Below are 25369 nucleotides of genomic sequence, written 5' to 3'. Positions count from 1 at the left end.
TGTTAAAGGTGTGGCTCCCTGGTAGGGCGGCAGTTCTCAACCTATGGGTCCAGACACCTTCGGCAAACCTGTATCCACAAAAAACATTTGTATTATGATTCATAGCAATAGCAAAACTACATCTATGAGCTAATGATGAAAATAACCTTGTGGTTGTGGGTCATCATAACATGAGGGACTGTAGTTAAGAGGGACAGCATTAGGAAGGCTGAGAGCCAGTGCTCTAGGGAATGGGCTTACACCTGCGTGTATCTGTAGCACAAATTGGACTCAGTGGTTTTTTTTAAAAAGGACAGGAATTTGGAATGGCAGGATGCAAGAACATGGATCTGATCAAAATACACTATACATAATTCTCATGGAATTCATAAAATACTATTTTTAAATGGTTGCCAGGGATGGAGATAAAAATGTGAACTCAGTTTCAGGTGATTGTTAATTTGTGAGCCAGTGACGCTGAAGATGGGAAAGAACTCAGAAAGGGGACAGGGGAGAATGCTGGGACACACCTACACATCGGAGCATTAAACCAATGCTGGGAACATTGGCAGGGTTCTTCCATCTCGTCTCAGGAAAGAATAGGCCACCAGAGATATCCACCGAGAACAGCATAACAAGATGCAATAAGGCTATGTACAAACCCTCATGGCAAGACTGGGCCAGGCAACCCAGGAGGAGGAAAAGAGTCCCAAGAGAGGACAAAATAGTCAGAAACCCCGCTCCCATTGTTAGGAGTCCCTTAAAAACCTCCGAGCTGAAACTGTAACATGTATGTAGAGGGCCTAGTACAGACCCACGTGGGTTCCATGATTGCCGCTTCAGTCTCTGTGAGCCCATATGATAGCTGAAACCTACTTTTAAAGGCTACCACAAAGGACCTGCTGTACTTCAGTGGGTGGAATGTTTTCTAGACTGCAGGAAGCCCCAAGGTTGAGTCCAGCACATGCTAGTATTGCAGGGTAGATGTGGGAGGAAGTCAGGTACATAGTAAGTTTAAGCCGGCCTGGGTTACACGAATCTTTGTCTCAAAATAAAAAACAAAACAAGATATCATATCTGAGATGGGAATAATTGATAGAACTCACAGCTCATGGATGATAGAATTTTAATGATTTTTAGTCGTTTGTTCTTCATTGATGGGAAATTTCTGCTGCGTAATTTCACATTTCTGAATTTAGTATTATGAAGTAGATAGCTACTATAGCTTGGTGCTCATCTATATTTTTTCATAGGTGAATTTTATATAATTTTTCACAGACGGAATTTAAGGAAAATGCAGCTCAGGTACTTCCTAGTCTGAGACTATAAAAGATTTTTATTCTACTTTATGCTTTTTGCCTACATGCATGTCTGTGTACCACCTGAATACTTTTGTCCTTGGAGGCCAGAAGAGGACGTCACATCCCCTGGAACTTGAGTTACAGGTGTCTGTGAACTGATATGTGGGTGCTGAGTCCTCTGTTAGAGAAGTCCGTGTCCTAAACCACTGCGCCATCACTCAAACCCCTAAAGAGAGACTTTAAAGAGTTACCTCACTTCTTTGGGTTGTATTGTTTGTAATAGTTTATATTATTTTATTACTATACTATTGTTATTTTGATAGCCTGAATCTTGAGGTTCTAATTACATGAATCTGGAGGCTGGGGTGCTGTCCTCTATCTTTGGGAGGCTAGTGCATTTTCTGGGTGCTTGAAGTGAGAAGAATGTTTTATTTGCTGTGCATTTAGACCAGCAGGAAAAAAACCTGGCTAACTTACATTAGTGTGACATGTCTGGACACCTTCGAGGTCTCTAATAGTGTGGTCTTTTCTGATATGAACCGAGCAAATAGTATGATATAACCGCCTATTGTTAGATGAGGGCTACATATGGGAGAACAATCTGCCCCTTTTAAGGAGGTCTTAGAGAGAAAGGGATCTCTGCTAGGGATCTTGTGGTGTGGGCATCGTCGAGGAACTACGCCAAGGGACTCATAAAAAAAGATCAAATTAGAGGGGACACCATGTCTTGATTTATATTCCCGTGTTCTACGTTCAACTCTGAAATTATTTCAAACACTTCAGATTGATTCAGACAAGAAAAATGACAGAGCTTGTGCTGCCCTCTGCTGGTCATTGCTACACATAGCAGGAATGTTCGGGTCTCAAAAAGAAAATGATTATTATGTTTTCTGACTAGTGTTCACAGCGCTGGAAGTTGCCACATGTGCTACTGGAGGAGAGAAGCAATCATAAGTCTCACCCAGCTAGGAACTCTGTGAGCTACAACAGAAACCTGCCTGTAAGATAGAGATGCCTTCTGTTGCAATGTCATGGGAATAACAAACCACTAAAAAATGGATTTAGGGTCCACTTTAGGAGATGGAACCCACCTCTGACACTATTAATAGAGGCCTAAAACCCAAGACTTGATACATCATGGACCCTAGGGAAAATCCAACTACTATTCTGTTAAATTAACATAGCAATGAAGCAACTCCTAAATACTGTTCCACACACAGATTACTAGATTGTTCAACTTCATCAGGATCTTTGGGAAATGGTAATTAACACAGATACTCACAACTCGACGATGTGCAGAGAGTGAGAGACTTTGGAGCCCTCAGCCCTAAGCAGACTGTCTTTACCTCCCTTCAAGGTTCAGAGATCTATGTGGGACGGGAGGGAAGACTTTGGGGAAACACCAAGGAAACAGTGTCCTCTAGACACAGCAAGGCTGATGCACATAGGAAGTTAAAGAGATTGAAGCAGCACTCAGAAGACCCGCACCAGTCCAAACCAGACAAAAGTCCCAGCACAGAGAAGGGGAGGTGACATAAAGTCCTGCTCCAAAGCAAGAAGTCATCTGCACTTGATAACTGATGGGAAGGGGAACGTTAGCTTTCTTCAATGTAGTGTCACTGGGTATACCAACCACACTCCAGGCCAGGCCAACATAAACGGGCTCTCTCTCTTCTCTCTCTCAGGTTCCCTGGTGCTGCAACTGCAGGCATGCGCCACAACACCAGCCTTCCACTATTTTAATCTTATTTCATATGTGTGTTTGGCTGGGTGTGTATCGCACCACGTACACACAGGAGCTCACGGAGGTCGGAAGAGGGAGTGAGATCCTTTGGAAGTGGAATTAAAGGGGATTGTGAGCCACCATGGGGGTTCTGGGAACTGAACCTGGGTCTCTTGGAAAAGCAACAAGTGCTCTTAACTGCTGAGCGGCTGAACTAGCCCGACTTCTTGCATTTCTTAATATCACCAAAAGTCAGTACAGAAATAACTTTAGAGTGGTTTCAAGGCAACAACCAGGTTCTGTCTCCTGTCACCTTTGAGAAGGCTCTGGTGTGTCTAAGTGCAGGACAGTAAGAATCCTTTATGTCCATTCTATGACTGCTGGTGCATATGACTCTTCCTCTTTACTATAGTAGGGATGTATGCCAAGTGTGTGTACATGCATGTGTGTGCACTGTGTGCATACCTGTGTGTTTACATGCATGCGTGTGCACTGTGTGCATACCTATGTGTGTGTGCTGTGTGCAAGTGTGTGCTCTGTGCATGTGCATGTGGTGTGTTCATGCATGTGTGCATGCATGAGTGCGTGTGTGTGAGTGTGTGTGTGTGTGTGTGTGTGTGTGTGTGTGGTGTATGCCAAAGGTCAACCTTTAGTGTTAATCTTCAGGTACTGTCCACTGTCCACTTAGATTTCTCAAGACAGAGTCTTTCACTGGGACCTGAAACTTGCTGGTAAGGCTAGCTGGCCAGCCAATGAGCCCCAAGGATCTGTCTGTCCCCACCTCTCTAGGACAGGGATGACAGGCATGTTCCACCATGCCCAGCTTCTTACACGGCCTCCAGAGATCGAATTAGTGTCCTGTGCTTTACAAGAGCCATCTCTCCAGTCCCTGTGGACATAGCACTCTCTGGCATATCTGTCCTGTGAGCAACTATCGCCAGCCAGGCTGCATTCACATTCAGAGGAGAGGAACAGTCTGGGGCAGCCAGGGGCAGCTGGGGGTGTTCTCTGAGCTCTGCCAGTGTCCTTCAGCTTCTTACAGCCAAAACAGCAAAGCTGAGAGTTTCAGCAAACGGACAGATGGATGAGAGGCGAGTGAAGGAATGGAAATAAGGAAGTGGTTGGAGCGGACAGCGAGAGTTCTGCCCATCAGAGATGATTTGCCTTCTCTTTTGAAGACTCGGAGACATGCTAGGACCAATGCTAAACTCAGGAGCTGTGGTGAGGGGTTGGGCCCACACCCTTGCAGAGAAATATAACAGCAGGTGCTCCCTCCTGGTAGAAGGCTGGCCTTTCTCTCTGAGTTTCAAGAAAAGGGCCCAGTGGCTGGCAATAGCATACTTGACACATAAAGAGCTCACAGACAGTCTGGAACTCAGCCCTGACCGTTCGGAATTTAAACTGCACCTCACGGCAGAGGCGGGTGGTGGTACACATAGAACACACATTGACTGTTTGGGCAGGAGCTGCAGCTGCCCAGACACGCACAGGGTCCCTGGCTCCTACCCACTCATGCTGTGTCTGCACACCAGACCTCAGGCTCCACACTCCAAGAAAGTCTGGATTCAGGAAATGCATCAGTTAAATGAAAGAACTCGTAAATAAATTTGGTGATATTGTCCAGTCTCACGGAAAAAGGCAGTCCTAACATCCCCTCCCACATTGACGGAAATTGAGATGTTTGGATTCGTGAAGCAAGCCAGTCCCAATGCGGAAAAGGGTAGATGATTCTGCTGATGGGGGTCCCTAGGGTTGTAACATTCACAGGGAGGGAAAGTAGCTCCTGCCTTCAGTTTCTGCTCTGACTGCCTCTGTGCGGGGCAGTGACACAGAAGGATAAGTCAAATGAATAATTTCCTGCCTATCATGGCAACAGAAACCTCACCGGGACGCCGTAGCAAACAGACTCAGCTACACTGCTGGCCAGTAAGTTCCAAAGATTTGTCCATCTCTGCCTCTCCAGAGCTGGGATCACTTGCACTACCACACCTGACTCTTTTTGTGGGTGCTGGGGACCCACTCAGGCCCTCATGCTTGTCTGGAAAGCACAGCTGAACCTTCTCCACAGCCTAGCTACATGTTTCTAAGTTTTATGCCAGGAACAGTGGATACAAAGATGGGTTAGACATCATCCCTACATTTTGAAATTGTCTTAAAATCTCCACGAGAGCATTGTAAATCTGAATGCACTATTTTTATTTTTTCTTTTCTCCAAATCCCCCTCTTTCCTGATATGACTTGGTATCTTGCCAAAGAAAATTTCAAACTGATAATTATTACCCAGCATTGCTAACAGCAGTGATAATAAGTAGTAGGGTTTGAAATGGTGTGTGCATTCCAACTCCCAGCACCTTCACCAGGCCTGCTTCTGCTATTGCAGAGGGCACAGGTCCCCGCTGACAGGCCTTGCCCAGCAGAAATAGGCCAGGGAGGGAGGGCAGGCAGGAGCATGTAGGGAGAGGGAAGGAGGGAACGAGTGCATTTAATGTGGAGCCCAACAGTGCAAGCAATAGGTGCTGTCCAGTGAGCAACAATTAAGGCACAATTACAGCCTCTGCACTGGGATTCTGATAAGCGGGTGGCAGTGCCTGGGAAGCTGCCAGATAGACAGTGGCTCCCGGCAACTGCATCCCCTCTGATGATGCAGGGCTGCTCTGGAGGGAGGTGTAAATGAGGACTTTGCTTTGTGTGTGGAGACAACCCCACAAGAAAAAAACACCAAGGAGGACAAGTGGGAGGGAGCCGAGGAAAGAGCATCCTCAGTTGAGGTTCTGGAAAGGGGCTGGAAAAGCACCTGGCTGTCCAGCAACTTACCGTGGGGTAGGGGTGGGAGCAGAATACGGTGTACTTCCGGATGATGCCGTTCAGCTTGAGCGGGGGCAGCCAGGACACGAAGACCATGGAGGCTGAGGCTGCTGCTGCCTTGACGCCAGCCGGAGGACCTGGAACTAGAAAATCCGGGGTTAGTCCCGGGGTGGAAGGAGCCTTGAATGGTCGCCCAGGTGACAACCCCTCCCCCAGTGACTGTCTGGTGGCCTAGCCCCTCTCTCTCTGCTCAGCTCTTTGAGGACCAGTGTCAAGGGTCCCAGTGTTCCTTATTTATACACCGAGTCCTAACCCCATGACTCCAGGTGTCACTGTATTTGGAAATAGGATCTTTAAAAAGGCGAGGCCCTGCTGAACGCTCAGCAACAACTGGGCTCTTATGTCATTTTCTCTAAGGTGGGAGGGAAATTGGGAAGGAAAGGGTAGAAAGAACATTAGACCTGGGAGATGGGCTGGGATCCTTTAAAAGAGGGTCTGGGGGTCAGAGACAGTGGATGTCAGAGTCTTCCTATCCTCAAGTGAACTGCTAGACCAGGGTGGGAGTGGGAGTAATGGCAGGGGTGAGCAGTGAGGGCAGGGGTGAGGGGTGGGGATGAGGGTGAGGTGAGGGGTAAGGATGAGGTCAGGGTGAGGGGTGAAGGTAGGGGTAAGGGGTGGGAATGAGAGTGAGGGGTGAGGTCGGGGGTGAGGGGTGAGGAGTGAGGGCAGGGTAAAGGGTAGGGATGAGGGTGAGGGGTAAGGGCAGGAGTGAGGGCAGAGGTGAGGGTGGGGATGAGGGTGAGGGGTGATGGCAGGAGTGAGGGGTGGGGAATAAGGGTAGGGGTGAGCAGTGAGGAATGAGGATGAGGGGTGGGGATGAGGGTGAGGGGACAGGAGTGAGGGCAGGGTGAAGGGTACGGATGAGGGTGAGGGGTGATGGTAAGGGTGAGGGGTAAAGATGAGGGTGAGGGGTGATAGCAGGGGTGAGAGGTGAGGGATGATGGGTGGAGATGAGAGGCAGGGGTGAGGCCCGGGGTGAGGGGTGACGGGAGGGGTAAGGGGTAGGGATGAGGCCAGGGGTGATGGCAGGGGTGAGAGGTGAGGGGTGAAGGGTGAGGATGAGGTGTGAGGCCAGGGGTGAGGGGTGATGGCTATAACAGGATGCAGAGGACACATGGCCTGTTGTGGTGTTGGCTTCTATCTACTGCACAGGACACATTCCCACATCCTGAAGTTCTAGAATTCTAGGAAGGTCTGATATCTTCACAAGATACAAAACCTCCAGTACCTATTGAAGGGCTACGTGAGGTGATTGTGTGAACACACAGACAGACAGACACACATATGCACACACACACCATTTTGGGGTTCACTAAAATACACTCACACTTGGACATACTCTGTTGTGGTTTGAATAAGAAATATCCTCTCTAAAGGAAGATTGGATAGGGGAGCACGGAAGCACAATTCTTAGTTAAGGGAGCCACCTTAGAGTTGGCAAGAGACTTGAACCTAGAGTGGCTCCCAGATGCCCAAGCCAAGGTCCCCAGTTAGTTCCTTGGGCAGCTGAGGATAGGGAACTTGAAATGACCCTATCCTATAGCAATACTGACGAATATCTTGCATATCACCATAGAACCTTCATCTGGTGATGGATGGAGATAGAGACAGAGACCCACAATGGAGCACTGGACTGAGCTCCCAAGGTCCCAATGAGGAGCAGAAGGAGGGAGAACATGAGCAAAGAAGTCGGGACCACGAGGGGTGCACCCACCCACTGAGACAGTGGAGCTGATCTATTGGGAGCTCACCAAGGCCAGCTGGATTGAGACTGGGAAAGCATGGGATAAAACTGGACTCTCTGAACATGGTGAACAATGAGGGCTGATGAGAGGCCAAGGACAATGGCACGGGGTTTTGAACCTACGTAATGTGCTGGCTTTGTGGGAGCCTAGCCAGTTTGGATGTTCACCTTCCTAGAAATGGATGGAGAGGGGAGGACCTGGGACTTACCACAGGGCGGGGAACCCTGACTGCTCTTTGGACTGGAGAGGGATGGGGAGAGGAGTGGGGGGAGGGGGAGAAGGATGGGAGGAGGGGGAGGGAAATGGGAGGCTGGGAGGAGGTGGAAACTTGTTTTTTTTTTTTCTCCTTTTCTCAATAAAAAAATGAAAAAAAAAAAGCTATGAGATGCCCGTAAAAAAAAAAAAGAAAAGAAAAAGAAATATCCTCTAAAGGCTCCTTTTTTGAACACTTGGTTCTCGGTTGGTAGCTCTGCTTAGGAAGCTGTGGGAAGTTTAGGAGGAGCAGGTTCCCTGAGTAAGCAGTGCATCACTGAAGTGGGGGGGGGGGGCATGTTGAGAGTTTGCAACCTCATCTTTTCTGTTTTCGTTCTTGGCTTCTTGTGTGAGGAAGCAGTGTGATCAGCCAGATTCCTTCTGCACTGTGGATTCCCCGACTGCTCCCATGCCTTCCTCACGGTGTCGGGCTCTGCTTTTGGGAGCCCATACAAAACAAACCTTCTTCCTGACGTCACTTTTGTCTGTAGGTTTTCTCACAGCAACAGAAAAGCAACTAATACACGCTCAATGCTTTTCAGGCTACACAAAGCTCGGGATACTGGTAGCCAAAGGAGTCTCAGATTCTGTCGTGGGTGTCTTTTACCCTCACTCAGCTTTGCCTTTCGATATCTCACCAGTGAGGAGCTGCCCTGGGGCCACGTGGGGTGGCTGCAGAGATCACACAATCCATCTACCACTGGCCTCAGAGGCTCACGGGCATTAATGATAGGCTTAGTAAATATTTAAACAGAGTTGACTCTAGGTATACATATACTATGTGTACTTTTTCATAAAGGGATGGAGGTTGAGTTTAGCGCATGCCTCAGACTGAAAATAGCTACTGAAAATTAATAGATCATGTTTTGTTTGTATTCTTCCCTTGTGCAGCTATGCTTAGGTTATAGTTTGCGCAAATAAAATGATATTAAGATTCCACAAATGTTTCGGAATTTAGAATTCATCCACTCAAAAGAATAAAGCGGTGTAGTAAGTCACTTCTTATGCTCTTTCAGCAATGGCAACTGCGTACATTTTTATTGAACTGAGGGTCCTGAGAAGTAGATCTGAAAATTCAACCGTTTTCACCCCCAAGAGGATGGCCATGGAGACGGCACTACAACATATGGCTCTGAGACCTCTATGCTTGGACCTTTGGAAATGACCAGAGGCCTGAGAACATGTCTGTGAGTCTAAGAATCTTTTGGGACTGAGAAACTGAACAAGTGAGTTGTTCTCACTGCACAAACACCTGCTTACATTAGATACGGAGTCTCTAATGGTGGTTGGCAAGGTCCCTGCTGTGATGGTTAGTGTTTTGTCAGCCACAAACAAGGGTCATTTGGGAACAGAGAACACCAACTGAGAAAATCCCTCCATGAGAGTCTGTAGAGCCCTCTTTCCGGTCAATGGTTGATGTGGGTCAGTCCATCACACTGTAAACAGAGCCACCCCTGGGAAGATGGGCCTCGCAGAGCAAGCCATGAGGAGCAAGCCATGAGGAGCAAGCCATGAGGAGCAAGCCAGTGAGCAGCACTCCCCCGGCCCCTGTATCAGCTCCAGCCTCCAGGTTCTTGCTTTCGGTTCCTATCCAGACTTTCCTCAATGATAGAGTGTGATGTGGAGATGGGATAAGTCCTTTCCTCCCACAGGTGTTTTTGGTCACGGTGTCTTCGTCATAGTGTTTTGGTCATGGTGTTTTGATCATGGTGTTTTTGTCACAGCAACAGAAAGCAAACTAGGGCACCTGCCTTTTCTAAGTTATGAATTTTTTTGTGTTTCCCTCTTTCTCTCCAGTCTCTACTCCATTTCACTTCAAAAATGCCAACTTACCCTAAATCAATACTGACATTCAACCTGTAGTTCCCTTTGACCCACAGCACCAGGATGAGGGGAATTCACCTCCTCCATGGGGTCTTGTAGAGACATCTATAGTCAATCACATCTCCATACACTGCATGAACCAGGTATAAAAGCAGAGATCAGTGGATGGGCAAGTTAGACCTTAGGCCTCAGGGACAAACACTGAGACAGAAAACTACCATTTCTAAAACTGGATGATTAATTAAAAATTGATCCCAAATTTCTTGTTGATGGGAGCTGTGGAGATCTTCCCATTTTATTGGATTTCCATAGATTCTCCCGAAAAATGCTAATGTCAAATTTTATGCTATAGATCGATTTCTCTTGAACAATAGTGATGCTCTGAGGGAGGGGAGAGCAAATAACGAGGTATATAGGGAGGGGTGCAGCCTTCTGTATGTCAGCCTGAGGCGTGGTCACTTCATTTCTGCTTTCCTACATACGTCAGTATGCTCTGAGGAGTGTAGCAGCCTGGTTCCCTCTTGCTCTGAGCAAGTGAGTTGCTCTAGGTCTTGTGGACAGCAGGGCACAGACACCAGCATTCACACAGCTCGCCGACACATTTTAAACAATAGTTCCTCTCGTTTAGGACTTAGCTTTGTCTATAGCTCAAGGCACAGTGACTTCCCAAGGGCACTGCATTTTGACTTCAGATTTCCTGAAATGACCAATGTCATTGAATAGAACTCACGAACAGCTGCATATTCTTGGGAAGAATGGTCTGTGAGTTCTAGAAAAACCAAACCGAGTGAGGACTAACATGCGTGCAGACACCTCTGTGTAAGGAGGCCCGGAGAGTCAACGGGGGTAGGCGGATGGGACTGTGGGAGAGAGAGCAGGGCATGGCTCCCCTGAGGGGTGATCAGGGTGCAGGCAGCAGAATGCACCCTCTGGATGTCTGGTGATAGTGAGGATGATGGACAGGGGGTGGGAAGGAGAAGGAGGAGGTCCCATCCTTGTATCCAAATCTGAGTTCTAAGCTTTGCTTCTAGGGCAAATGTGGGCTGGAATCAAAGAATAGCATGCTTGGGATCCATGCAGTGGAGGGGGCAGAGACATCAAACCTGCCAGTATCAGCAGGTGACAGAATGGGCCACAGTGAGGGCTCTCCTCCCTAACTTGCCCCACTTCCTGGGGATCGTGTCTACACAGCACCTGGGTGCTGCATGTCCTGGATCAGCCTGTGTCTGCCGGGAAGCTTCTGGAAGGCCACTTGGACATCCATTAGATACTGCTTATTTCTTCCTTCACCGAGGAAGAAACTAACTGTCTTTATTGCTGATGCTCTGCTGTGCACAGAAGCCGAAACTGCTCCTCAAACAGCTCCGACAAGGACACAGGGAATTTCCCTCAAAATAAAGAAAACTGCAGGCCGGATTGTGTGGAGCTAGTCTGGAGTCAGAAGGGAGATAAAACCTACCTAGTCAGCATGAATCTTTGTAAGAATTCATTTGTTAAAAAAGCCACAAAGCTTTGAATTCAAGCCTTTCTAAAATGATCCAATTCATGTGAAGTAAGACTTAGGACAGTCCATAATTTTTAAGGAAAAGAGCTGACCCTGGTAGTAATTGAAGTTATCTGAATAGAACACAGAACACTCAGCAGGCATGTGAGCTCTGGGATCAAAGGTGACTTTAGTTGAAACAAACAAAAATGATTTAAAAAAACAAAAAACAAAGAGATAGAAAAAGAGGAAGAAGAGAAAAGAGGGGGGAGATAGGAAGAGAGGTAGAAAAGGGGGTGGGATGGAGAGGTGAAGGAGGAGAAGTGGGAGGGGGTAGAAGGAGAGGAAAGAGCAGGAAACTATTTAAGGGGCAGGATCAGGATAATCAATGCCTACATCAAGTGGGGTAGGAGGGGGAGGACTGACTCCTGCTGGGCTGTGCAGAAGGGCAGTGAAGACCAGAGCGAATGAGGCCAAGAGCAGACTGGTGGACGAAGGCCCCCGGCAAGCCTTCTGACCTGGATCTGCGTTTCCCATCCAGTGCCCACAGGTCTATGTCTCACCATCCTCTTTGGTGCGGGTGAAGATCTGCTCACTGCGGACGCCATCCCCTGCACGGGTGAAGGCCAGCACCTGGATACTGTAGTTGGTGTACTTCTCCAGTCCATCCAACTCCAAGGAAGGCTGAGTGGTGGTAACATTCTTAATCTCGCCCAGCTCTGGAGGACAAAGCCAAAAAGTAGGACCTCATTATTGAGCCCGTCACACCGCCTGGCTGACCTCCTCCCTGTTACACAAGTTACCACCTAGTGTTTACAAGAAAAATAATCACCTGTATCAAAATGTCTGCAAAAAACAAACCAAAACAAACACACTGGGAAATAGTAATTTACTCTTGATAAATCAAATTCCAGTGTCACGATGTCACCCTGGGAAGGACTCACACTAGCAGATAGCTCTATACAACCTCTCATTGGTGAGCTATCTCTATATAGCTAACGGCTGTTCACTGTGAAACTTCTGCAACGTGAGGATTCCATATACATATGAAATATACATAAATATAAAATAAATGCATATATTTAATTCCCCCTTCTGTGTATATGTGTGTGTGTGTTGGTTAAACTTTTGCCAGCTTGACATAGCTAGTATCATCTGGGAGGAAAGAACGTCAGTTGAGAAAATGCCTTTTTCAGATTAGCTTATGGGCATGTCTGTGGGACATTACTTGATTAATGATCAATGTGGGAGGGACAAACCCATTGTGGGTGGGGCCATCCCAGGCAGATGGTCCTGGTTGTCTGAGGAAGCAGGCTGAACAAGTCATGAAGGACAGGCCAGTAAGCAGTGTTTCTGCCTTGAGGTTCTGACCTGACTTCCCTTCATGGTGGACTATAAGCTGTAACCTGAAATAAACCCTTTCTTCTCCAAGTTGCTTTCCATTGGTGTGTTTTATCGCAATAATAAAAATCAAACTAAGACATCACTTTTACATGTGTGTAGGTATACACTTGTGTGGGGTGCACATGAACATGTGTGTTTTGATGTTTGGAACCATCATGCCTCCATCTGTGTGTTGTTGCGAGCTCTGTCCATGATCTATTGTTGAGGCAGGGTTGTTCAATCAAACCCACAGCTCACTGATATGTCTGACCTTGCTTGCCAGATTGCCTTGGAGTCCCCTGTTTCTGCCTTCTAAGAGTGAAATTACAGGTAGGTCACTATGCCGTCTGGCATTACATTGGTTACGGGGATCTGAATTCTGGTACTCACGCTTGTATGGTGAGAACTTCAACAACTGAGCCAGCTCACAGGTTCATCATTTATATACGTTTTAAATTCTACTATAGCAGATGCAGAATTTTAGGTACTCAAGTTAATCTCAAATATCCGAGCTAATGAACACGGACAACTTCCATCTCTGCCCAACATCGTTGACTATAGTCACCTAGGTATCCACAACTCAGCTGGCTTCCACAACTAAACCTGCATCTTGGTAAACAAAAGAAACACTGACTTTGAGGGGTGATAGGTAAGTAGTTTGGCCAGATGGTGGGGGACTTTCTCAAAGGGTCTGTGTATCAGGATTTCACGATGTATTTGCTCAGCAATATCGAGGCACTCCTGACCGTGTGTGCTGCCTCACTATGACCGAGCAGACATTGAAAGGAGGCTTGCGTTGGAGTTGATCTGAGCGGCTCAGCACATACATTTTACCTGGGCTGAACTCTTCTCTGCATCACCGCTGAAGTGGCAGGTGATGTGTGAGAACCTCAGCATGTGCTAAATCTGCCTTACTTTCCTGAGTGGGCTCCAAGAGTGCTATTCAGAGCTGGAACACCGTGCCTCCACCTCAGGCAGAAGGCACATGGCAACGGAAAGCAAGTGGAAGGATGTGGCAAGTGTCTACACAGCTGTAAGGTCCTGAGTTTTGAACAGAAGCCAGTCACTTCCAGAGTCAGTGGTGGAGCAGGAGGAGGCCTGGGATCTCTCTCCCAGGGTTAGGTGTCTGTGAGAAGTAGTTAGCACCATGTGACTGCCATCTTATTAAAGCAGGACTAAGGCGAGAGGCAGGGGCCCAGCAGACATTGGCTGGGTGGCTGGCTACAGTAAAGGATGCCTTTGATATGTTCCAAAAGTATTGAGAGCTGTATCCGTGATCAACAGAGGTGGGGACACGCCAGGTCTGCTTCCTCGGGCACAAGCACTGCCCATGGGACCAAGATGCACAGACCAAGCCAGCTCAGCTGTTCATGACTTCACAGCCATCATTTGACAGGCAGGGAGCTCAGGGACAGAAAAGCCTTGCCAGGACAAGGCTAAGATCCCCAAGAGCCTGGACTGTAGAGTTGGGCTGGATGGCCTCACATTTACCACACAGTCTTGGATACTGGTCCTGGATACTTGGTAAACACAGGGAGATGGGACTAGAAGCATGTGCTTTGACTGGGTCACTGTAGCATGTTGCCCATCAGCATCCCATGCAGAGGGTCAGAGGTCAAGAGCCACTTACCTTCAGATTATGACATGTGGTATATGTGGGTGGTGTGTTTAATGCACACCTAATGCCTGTGAGAAGGGTTTGTCCTGTATGCTGGGTCATGGTGTGTGTGCTGTGTAGTAACCGTAGTATTTACACTGTGTGTAGGCATATGTAGTATGCAGTGTGTGTATGGCATGTGTTCTGTGTGCTTCTGTGGGGGAGTTTAGCAAAGTAGTGTGCATGGCGTATATGGTGTATGTGGTATTTATGGTATATGTGTGTGGTATTCATTCTGTGTGTTGTGTGTGTATTGTGGTATGCCTAGCATGTATATGGTGATATGTCTGGTATGTGGAGTGTATGTGTGTTGTATGTGGTATATGTGATCTATATGTGTCTGTAGTGTATACATGATATGTTGGGAGTATGTGTGGTGTATATAGTTTTTATGGTGTGTGTAATTTGCATGGCATATTTATTATATATAAGTATACACATACATACATGCATATATGATATATGGTACATGTGTTGTGGGCTATATATGTGTATTGTGTATATGGTGTATGTTATATGTATGTTTCATATGGTGTGTTCAAATATGATGTGCATGTGTGAAATGTTCTCTAGGTCTGGTTAGGTCAAGCTTTCTCATGCCACTCCATGCTCAGGCTCTGTGGGATCCAGGACAGTGGAGTTGATGCCATGATAATCACATGGAGTACCTTGCTGAAGCAAAGTGCATTTCTTAGAGGAAGCCTCAGGCAGAGACTGCTTATTCTTTTCTGGCCTGGCCAGACCCAAAATAATCACACAGAAACTATATTAATTAAGACACTGCTTGGCCTATTAGCTCAGGCTTCTTATTAACTAATTCTTACATCTTAAATTAACCCATTCTTATTATTTTGTATTTTACCATAAAATTTACTGGTAAGGTTCCAGGGCATCTGTCTCCTTTGGCAACTACATGGCATCTCCTCAACTCTGCCTTCTCTCTCTCTCTCTCTCTCTCTCTCTCTCTCTCTCTCCATCTCTGTTCAGATTTTCTGCCTGGCTTTACTCTGTTAAGTCATTGAGCAAAAGCAGCTTCTTTATTAAGCAATGGCGATAAAACATATTCACAGCACACAGAGGGGAATCCCGCATCAGAGGCCCTCAGGCAGTGCTTCAATTTCTGATGTTTCCTTACTTAGCTTTTGGAAGTCGTGAGTAGAATATCTGAAATGAACACTAATCTCCACTGGCTTGGCCCTGATCCTCTGAGTGGAAAGAGCCATTCCTCAGAACTGCCTTTAAAAGATGTGTGGCCATTCCAACTTTAAAGTTTGGTGTGTATAAAGACACTCACAATGTGTAGAACAGTCTCCTAGGCTATGCTGTCAAAAATGGATGACCACAGACATTTTGTTATTCTACACTATGTTCTTTAAAGCTTTTATTTGTGTGAAGACTTCAGTTGCTAACTCTTTTGTTTCGGCCCCTGTTTTGTGGGTAGCATCTGCTGATTTGATCCACTACTTGGCCACTACTTGCCACCACTTGGCATTAGTGTCCTGTTCCTGCTCATTAGTCTAGAGCCCTCTGAGCAAGTCCTACTCTCTCCCATCTTACAAGCTAAGAGATGCTCAGTTAATTTGGATCTAATGTGGATTGTGAGTCTTCCTAGGCTGTCTCCCAGTGCAGGGTAGCGTGGGAAGCCTGAGACTCCACTTCAAAAGGAACTAGGCCTGGCAGATAGTTCTGGAAACACAACCCCTAGAATATGCACAGTAGAGGGTCATACACTGGCAGTGACTCAGTGGAAGAAAGCATTTGCTATTGTACCTGCACTCCTTCATTTGGTGACAACAGCAGAGCCATCTGTGAGGCCCAGTGTGTTCCTTACTGTTTGGAGATGGGACCTGCTTAGCAGCACAGACCCAGAGGTCCTAAGTGAGGAACTAGAAACTCTTGTTGAGCTCTTTGCCCAACAAGAAATGCAGTTTATGTCTAGGCAGAAGAGCTGAAGGATGCACCATCGCAGAGGGGAGGTAGAAAGAAAGGAGGCAGGATATAAGGGGACGGGAAGTGAGGGGCAGGAAGAGAGGAGGTAGGAAGTGAGGGGTGGGGAAAGAGGGCACAAGAAGGGAGGAACAAGAAGAAGAAAGTCAAGGGGTAAGAAGGGAGACAGGAAGAGAGAGGCATGGTGGGTCCAGGGGCCAAGGCATGGGAACATGCTAGCAATGGAGACCTTGGACAGATGTGTGCACTGTCTAAACCTGGGGTTTTTAATTTAGGGGCTCCTTATGGGGACTATTACAAGTTTCTTGAGGTGTTCTAGCATTTTTTCTGGAGCTCTCACATACTTCTTCTATAGGGACTTAATGTTTCTTTGCTGGGATCTATTCGGAGAAGAAAGGAGCAACATTTAAGGGCATGTTATGTATAACATTCTAAATAGAGATTTATGGTTGAAGAAGCCTGCAGTTTTGACATAGACACTTACCCCAATGCCTAATGTCCCCACCTGCCACTGCCTCAAGTTTTTTTTTTTTTTGCATGTGTATACACAGGTTCAAGTGTCAGTGTCAGGTGGCTGAACAAAGAGAGGAGTTTTCAATGGCAAAGAGGTCCTTCCAGAACCCAATTTCACCCTAGGGAGGGGGTTTTCAGGTTGTGTGGGGCATCCCACGGGAACACACTCAACATCCCCCCTGAGTCCTCTTACCTCCGTCCATGAGGTTGGCCCAGTAGATGACCCTGAACCCCTGGAGAATCCCATTCAAGGCCTCCTTGGACAACGTGGACCAGGAGATTGATATGCTCTCTGGTGATGTTGCTATGGCTTGGACATTTTCGGGAGGGTAACTGGGCACTGAAATGAAATAATTAGAACCTATGATAGCAGCAGGAGGGCAATATTAGATAGGCAGCTAATTTACTATTCTAACATGCAGGACAAAGGAGAATGTGCTCAACCTCACAAAGAAAGGAAAAGGAGTGCAATTCCCCACAGGAATACTGCAACTTGGGTGAGGGTCTTGAGGCTACACAGTTTCTGTGAAGGGTGTTGCAGTTCCTCCCTCCCACTTAGTAACTCCACTTTCAGGAACTGACCCCAGACTTGACTTGAGTGGACTTCAAGTCCGAAGGATGAGCTCACTGCTTGTCTGCTTCGCACTTCCCCCGCCCTGGCAAACTATTGCCTTCCCTTACATTTAGCGCACACATCACTGGGTTGGAAGACTAAGGGAAAATGCAGGAAAGAAGAAATACAACCACGCAGCTTCCCTATCTCATCTCCCCAGCCTCTTTATCAGGAGCGTAAGGTTTTATCAGAGGCAAGAGGGAAAATGGAATTAGTAGTATATGCTATTTGCTCATTGATTGATAGGGTCTCTATACAGCTCCGGTTGACCTGGAACTTGCTCTGTAGATAAGGCTTGCCTCAAACTCACAGAGATCTGCATTATTCTGCCTCTCAGCTGCTGGGATTAATGGTGCCCACTAGTTTATACACTATCTTAAATATTGACTCTATGTTAACTTTAAATGTTGGGGCAAGGAGAGGATGCCAAACATTAGCTGAAAGTCATGAAGGAACAAATGGAAAAGCAGGGCTAAACCCTCCTGCAGAGTGTGTAGCTAGAACGTTCTGGTCTTCTAGGTTCTAGTTCTCTAAGCCTTCTCTGGTCTACAATCAAATGGATCATTGTGCAAAGAGTTTTTTAAATGGCAATGTGTAGATGCCACCATGTTGGGACAGGAGAGTTCTCTGTCATCAAGCGCTGTTGGGCTGTTTTCCTGCCTTAGAGGACGTGTGCATGAATTCATTTTCGTCACTAGAGGGCGCATGATCACTATAAGATCTGCTCCAGAGAGCCTGGGACCTTTTTCGTGTGTTTTCTCTGGCCACAGAATGCTTGAAAATGGAAAGAAGCCATGGGGGGGGGGGGGTATATAATATATAGAAAAAATTCCAAAAGCTTCTTGATACTGGTTTGGGGAAAGATTTGGAAATTATTATCTCTGCTCTTTAGATGGGGACTGCTTTGGTTTTATTATGACGAAACCCACTCTTGTGTTTCAAAATCAAAGAAGGAGGAAAATTCAGGAATATATTTGGGCTTTTGATGCAGACCCATCCAGGGCAGGAGTGAATTGATGTGGTGGGTTACTTGGGCTAAGCAACGGGGAGCCGGGCTGCAGGGCAGAGAAAGGAAGTTATGCCACAGACTGTGGATGCCCAGACCTACCATCCTCCAGGGTGGTAGCGATTATCTCCTGAGAAGAAGGTCCTGTGCCAGCCCGGTTGCAGGCCTGCACCACCAGGCCATACTGGGTGAACTTGTTCAGGTTGTCCAGGGTATACACCTCACTGTCCCCGGTGGTGTCAATACTGATAATATTGAACTGGAAGTTGCCTCCTGTGCTGTACTCCCGGTAGCCTATTTGGTAGCCACGTATGATCCCATTTTGTAAATGTTTCTTGGGAGCCTAAGCAGGAAAGAGAAGAATACACTCAGGAACACTGAGGCAGAAGAATCATTACATGCAAAACAACTTGGGAAAAAATTAAGCCAGATAACAGTAAGGGTTAGTGCAGCAGCCACAAACTCCAGCATAACTCTGCCGTGGCTGAAAGCCTAGGCCAGCACTTAGCCCTAACTTCATGGCTGCTTTTTCTTTACATTGATCCCTATAAGCCTGCGAAAAGTGTAATTCTTAAGCCAGGCACTGTAGGAAATTAACAATTGCAGCTAACATTAGAGACATAATAGAATTAGGCCAATATAATGTCATAAAGGTTATTTAAACTTACAAATTGCTTATTTCTGTAATTTTCTATTTACTATTGTCAGGTCGTAGAGGGTGAGGGTTGTGTAATGGAACCCGTGCAAAAGAAAGCCACAGGAAGGGCGACTTTCCTTTGCTACTCCTCCTTCACCTGCACGCATGGTATCTGGCCCGACCTCTTTATCCTCTGGAATGCTTACACTGTGACTCTTAGTTTTTACAGAATGTAAGACACATTTAAGTGGCAGGAGAATAAACCTGAAACTTCAGAGTCTGTGCCCCAAGTCTCCAGGTCAGGCTGCTGTGGTTAACTTGACTCACTGGTGGGAAGACATTTTGTACTTGTAGTTTTGGAACACATACCTGTCATCTCTCTGTGAGGTAGTCCTTCCTGCTCACCATCAGCTAGTGGTCTATCTAACATCCTCCTATCATTTTTATCTATCTATCTAGCACCTACCTATCTACCATCTATCTATCTATCTATCTATCTATCATCTATCTTTCACCTATCACCTATCTATCTTCTATCTATCTTTATCTATCTTCTATCATCATCATCTATCTATTTATTTATCTATCATCAATCTATCATCTACCTATTATCATCACCTATCCACCCACCTATCATCGATCTTTTTATTTGTTATCCATCATCTATCATCAATCTATCTTCCATAAGTTAATTACTAACCATGGATCCAGATCTCTCAGGTTATGTAAACCTTTCTAAAGCCCAGAAACACTAACCGTGCTGAAGGAGAGGGAAAGTAAACACAAGAACTCTGAAAAATGCTGATAGGCTACGTGCGTGGCTGCCAGGTCAAGGCTAGCAGGAAGTGGCAAATGAGGTCTGTGAGAAATAGTTCATAGCTACCGAAGCCAGGTGGGTTTGTAAGGGTGGCCTAGGTTCAGCAAGTAGAGTTGTGGCCTTGTGGGAGAAGATGTCAGGAAGAGGCAAGGAGAGGGTGCCCACAGGCATGATGGGAGGGAGTGAGTGCAATTCTAGGGCAGAACAAGTCTCTGGAAGTCAGCAGCAACATGGAGAAGGGTTCAGATAACAAGAGAACCACAGGGTGCTGAGTAGGGAGACTGAATGAACTCAGCAGATACTGTGTAGCCTGACATGCTCTCCTCCAGGGGAACAGGCACCCCTGGCTGGTGTCAGGACACAATCTGAGTCACAGAGATTGTAACATTTTAAACTGCACAAAAGCTACATGTGTTTTGGGGCCTTCTTACAGCAAATTTCTTCCTGTGGGGTTTCTGTGGGATGGGGTTGCTGTCCTCATCTGCCAGGCTGTGTGCACAGGGGTGAGTGTGTTGAAATACGGAGCGGCGGGCTGCTTCCCGCATAAAGCATGAGACAGCTTGGGAAGTAATTCTAGAACAAAATGAATGCATTGCACCTGGTTTCTTGGTAGCAGCAATTTCCCCTATATACTCTGCCTGCTAGAGGCAAGTAAGCGCTCTCATCTAAGAGAGGCTTCCTGACTCAGCTTTAGCTGCAAAACCCTGCAGCTCTTAAGAGGTCCTGCCACGAAACACTTAAATGGTGTTGATAAAAGTCAACTGAATGGTTGTTTGTTTTCAGCAGTAGCAGGAAAAAACCTGTGTTGTTTTAAACTGCTGGCTTTCTGGGACGTCCTGCGAGGGCAAACTCTTGACTGTTTGAGGCAGGAGGGCCGACTACAGAGAGAGGACTTGTGTGTTGTCTGTGGACATAATGCTGCAGCTTACTTGCTGGCAGGGACCTTGAAATGCCATAGACTTGTGGCAATAAATGTGGCTACAGCCGTACCTCCGCCATGAGGCTGGAAAGCTAAGGAATGGGCTGGATTTAGTCGTCAAAGTCCTACTGATATTGCTTGGTAAATTAAAGACTCATGTGGTCAGAAAAAGAGAGATATACAGTAAAGAGAGATTCAAAGACAAAGAAAACTTTTAAATGATTTACAGTGTGTTTAAAAATATATGCAGGCTAAAAGTTGAAGTTCTTAAATGTAAAAAAAAAAGGAAGAAAGAGAGAAGTTGGGTGTGGTAGTACACACCTTTAATCCCAACACTTTGGGAGGCAGAGAGAGATTGACCTCTGTGACTTCAAGGTGTGGTAGTACACGCCTTTAATCCCAATGCCTGGGAGGCAGAGACAGACGCATCTCTGAGAGTTAAAGGACAGCCTGGTCGACAAAGTTATTCCAAGTCAAAGATATACAGAGAACCTGTCTCAAAAAGCAAAAAGTAAAAGTAAAAATAAACAAAATAGGGTTAAAATAAAGCCGTACAAAGATGGAAAATAAACAGAGAAGTTTGATACTGTATGCTATTATGCTCTCTTTGAATTGTTTGAATGCTGAGGAAGGAGCAAGAGGTGCCAAAAGATATTTGTTTATAAATGCTGCTGAACTAATCCAAGATAGATATTTTGAAAATACCTTGACTTCAGAATTTGGGTCTAAGGATATGATACTTTGGAAAAGAGTTTCTTCTTTTGTTTTCACAGAGGATGAGACTCTGTGGATTGCTTCTATCCCAAAATGGTATGATGGACCATGCCCTCCTGAAGGGTTGCTGTGAACACCTTCAAAAATTTACTTCACTCGACTGCTGACTGAGATGAATCTAGCACACAGGTTATACCATGAAAGACCTAAATATCAGTGCCCCCATTCAGCAGGAAGCAGTTTGGAGAGAAATAACTGTGCCCATATTCCCAAATATTGTTTACAAATGTTCTTTTACATTGAAAGGGGGATGTGATATAGATATGAATAATTTGCATTGATATGGATTTTGCTTTAGTGATTTAAATTTAAGGTCAATTTTGTTATATGTATATGTGTTTCTGATCTTGATTAAGGTATTGTGATTGTGTAGTTCATTTAAAAATGTTGTGTATATAGGTTGTTAATGGATAATCATAAATAATAGTCAACTTTTTAGTCATGTTAGTTAGATTTTCTAGATATATAGAGATATTTTTCAGTTAGATTGGCATTCTTCATATCTTTCAAAGACTACGGAATATGCTATTTAATGTTTTAATAACTTAGGGTTTTTCGTGACAATGAGACATGTCTGCTCCTGGAAACACCAATATGCTTCAAGAAGATGGACATCGAACAGGATCCTTATGGAGTTTGATGGCCATTTGGGCAAGAAACTGCTCTAGTCTGGACTATTGTATAAACTGGACACAGAGAACCCTCAGAGAGAGGACTACTGAACTTGCCTAAAGGTGAGATGATCTTTAGGGGCTCCTGATTCATGAAACAGCTGGCCTGGGTCTGGAAAAGCCTGGGATAAAACCGGACTCTCTGAACATAGCGGACAATGAGGACTACTCAAGAACAATGGCAATGGGTTTCTGATCCTACTGCACGCACTGGCTTTGTGGGAGCCTAGGCAGTTTGGATGCTCAACTTACTAGACCTGGATGGAGGTGGGGGTTCCTTGGACTTCCCACAGGACAGGGAACCCTGATCGCTTTTCGGGCTGGGGGGGGGACTTAATTGGGGGAGGGGGAGGGAAATGGGAGGCGGTGGCGTGGAAGAGACAGAAATCTTTAATAAATAAATAAATTTAAAAAAAACAAAAAAACAAAACAAAACAAAAAAAGAGTATGCAAGACATTCTGCAGGACACAGCAGATAGTGACTGACTGCCTTTGAAATTTCCTGCTTCATGGAAATGTCTGCTGGATACTATGGGCCTGAAGGCCGAAGATGGATGCCCCAACGGTACGGAGGAACTTTGGGTGACTGTACAGGCAGCGAGATGTCTCTGTCATTTCTAGAGTTTTGGATCTCTTGTTTACTTAGGTAATATTATATCCTTCTGGAGTCTTTGATAAACTTGAAGAATGGTTAGTTATAGTTATAGTTTTCCATTGTTATGATAAAAGATAAAGTAGATATAAATATTGTAACTGTAATTCTTGCTTAATAACTGTTTTGCTATATGCAATTTTACTATGTTAAAGTTAAAGCCTTTCTTTTTTGTTTAAACAGAAAAAGGGGAAATGATGGAGGAGGGTCATTTTTCTATCTGTTGTTTCATTGGTTAAGTAATAAAGAAACTGCTTGGCCTCTGATAGGACAAAAAATTAGGTAGGCGGAGTAGACAGAACAGAATGCTGGGAGAAAGAAGCTGAGTCAGGTCAGTCGCCATGGTTCTCCCACTCCAGACAGACACAGGTTAAGATCTTCCTTGGTAAACCACCTCATGGGCTACACAGATTATTAGAAATGGGTTAGATCAATATGTAAGAGCTAGCCAATAAGAGGCTGGAGCTAATGGGCCAGGCAGTGCTTAAAAGAATACAATTTGTGTGTTGTTATTTCGGGTAAAGCTAGCTGGTGGCGGGAGCTGGGTGGTGGAATGCAACCCGCAGCTCCCACAACATGAGTGCGCTCACAGCTGGATATCAGCTGTGTTAGTTAGCATTTACTATTTAAGTGAGCACCAGGGCGAGACCCTGATGTAGCAGATCACAGGTGCCTTTCACCTGAAACATTCATGGGCTTTGCCGTTCATTTTGTCTTCAAGAACACCTAAAGATTTTTTTTTTTAGCATTTTAGAATCAGAGCACAAGAAAATCACTACACCACACCTGCCAACTTGCATGTACAACCTCTAGCTAGTTAATAAAATTAATTTTCCTGTAAAAATCATTATATGCAAGCCAATTTTACCAACAGAGAGATTTATTCTATTTCATGTAGATTTTTTGTAATTATCAGATAAGTGACTCAAGTATAAATGATAATTTTTGCAAATTATATTCATATCCATTAAGCATGCTCTCTAATTGTTCAGCTGGCTCCCTGCAAGGCTTCAAGAGAAAGCCAGTCCGAATCGCAGTGGGATGCCTATGCAGGTAGGTATCTAGTGGTGCCAACACCTACAGGAAACTTATCTAGATCAACTGACTTTGAATTGTCCTGGAAGCAGTCATAGGCGATCTTGCTGAGTTATCACTCCTCAAGCCTTGAAAAGGGCATGGTTCCTCTCTGTGGTTAGAAAGCTCTGCATCTAGTTTCCCTGGGAGATGAACAAGTGCTCTGCTATGCTGGTTTAAAAGACTTTGTTTAAAACAAAAAGCAACAATGTTGCACAACTTCAAGCCAGTTAAAAATTCCAGCACAGACAGGGTAATGGCTTCAGAGGTCCCACTCTTAGCTGAGGAGCTGTTGATGGTTCCTGGGGATGAGAGAAACATTTTTCCTTAGGGCTGTGGCCACTGGGAGGTTCTCCATCCCACTGAGTAGCCCACAACCATGTGGGCAGCACTAACCGGGCTCGGCAGCTTAAAAGTTATACCAGAAAAACATGAAGTTGAGAGAGAGAGATGTGATGGGGGCCCTTAAGGGAGCTAGAGAGGGGGCATGAGGGGTGGATATGATCGAGATAGGCTGTATGCATATATGGAATATTAAATATGGAATTTTAATATGGAATATTAAAAGAAAAATGAAAATTTATTTAAAATTACATTTCCTTAGAAGATCTACAGTTCTGTCCTTATTCTGGAATAAAGGGTATTTTCCTCACTTTACACTTCTGCAAAACATGGCCAGGAATCATTACTTTACTTTGTCTTATTATAGGAGTCCAAGGCAAGGATCCCATGTGAGCCTGTGCACATTTGACCTGGTTTGTTTCTCTTGGCTAAGGTGAAGCATCCCTTCCTGTATCTTCTGTCTACATCTGCATCTAAGTTTGCTCATTTAATGTTATTAGGGTCACAGTCTCCTCTCTGCACCAGGTTCTGAAAACAATGCTCCATAGGCCGATGTCTGATTATAGTTCATTGTTCTCCCGCGTTCATATTATTACTCTGCAGCTAATTTTCAAGCACAAATGCGGCTGAGTACCTTTGCAATCTAGTTCTTCCATTTTCAATCTCATCTGTGGGACTCAAGCCCCAGCAGTAGAGGACTGCCTTGCTTTTAAAGCCTACATTTGAGTCGGGTATTATTGAGCAGGAATTTGCTATTACTCTGTTAGAGGTGGGTTAGCATAAAGGGAAGTATTTGTCACAAGGAGACGGAAACACGGTCTTCCTCCTCTTCAGCTTTGGACAAGTTCCATGCTATTGCCCATGTTTCTTTTTCAGTGCCTGATGGAATTGTTAGTTAGCCCTGTAGACAAAGCTGTTACCGCTGTCCTATAGAGTGAGGACTCACTACTGCCACCCTGCCTCTGGGGCACTATGGTCGCTGCTAGCAACACTAACCACCCAAACCTCCACGGCTCCTGCCTTGTCCAGTGCCACCACCATCACTGCTGTCATCTCTACCCACACATCTCAGTTCTCCTGCACAGTCCATCCGAGAAACAGCTGCTACACTGAGAATATTCTCCTCCAGTCCACTACCCGAACCCTGCTCATTCTAGAGACCAGTGCCCGGAGGCCTTTCCTCGGACTTCAC

At 45.7% G+C, this 25369-nt stretch overlaps 1 protein-coding gene across 1 annotated transcript in view; it reads right to left on the bottom strand.

The window, feature by feature from the left end:
* Dscam (DS cell adhesion molecule) overlaps positions 1-25369 on the bottom strand; it is a gene marked incomplete at its 5' end in the record, with an annotated part of 553946 nt that overhangs the window by 81856 nt on the left and 446721 nt on the right. Inside the window, 4 exons of the mRNA XM_041673080.1 lie at positions 5818-5951; positions 11736-11891; positions 16866-17012; positions 18394-18634. Of these exons, the coding sequence (XP_041529014.1) occupies positions 5818-5951; positions 11736-11891; positions 16866-17012; positions 18394-18634 (678 nt within the window). The remainder of the gene's footprint in view (positions 1-5817; positions 5952-11735; positions 11892-16865; positions 17013-18393; positions 18635-25369) is intronic.

This window comes from Microtus oregoni, unplaced genomic scaffold (assembly GCF_018167655.1).
Source record: "Microtus oregoni isolate MIOR12 unplaced genomic scaffold, Mior012 000023F_ref0000262, whole genome shotgun sequence".
Taxonomy (NCBI): Eukaryota; Metazoa; Chordata; class Mammalia; order Rodentia; family Cricetidae; genus Microtus; species Microtus oregoni.
This window is presented reverse-complemented; position numbering and strand designations above follow the sequence as displayed.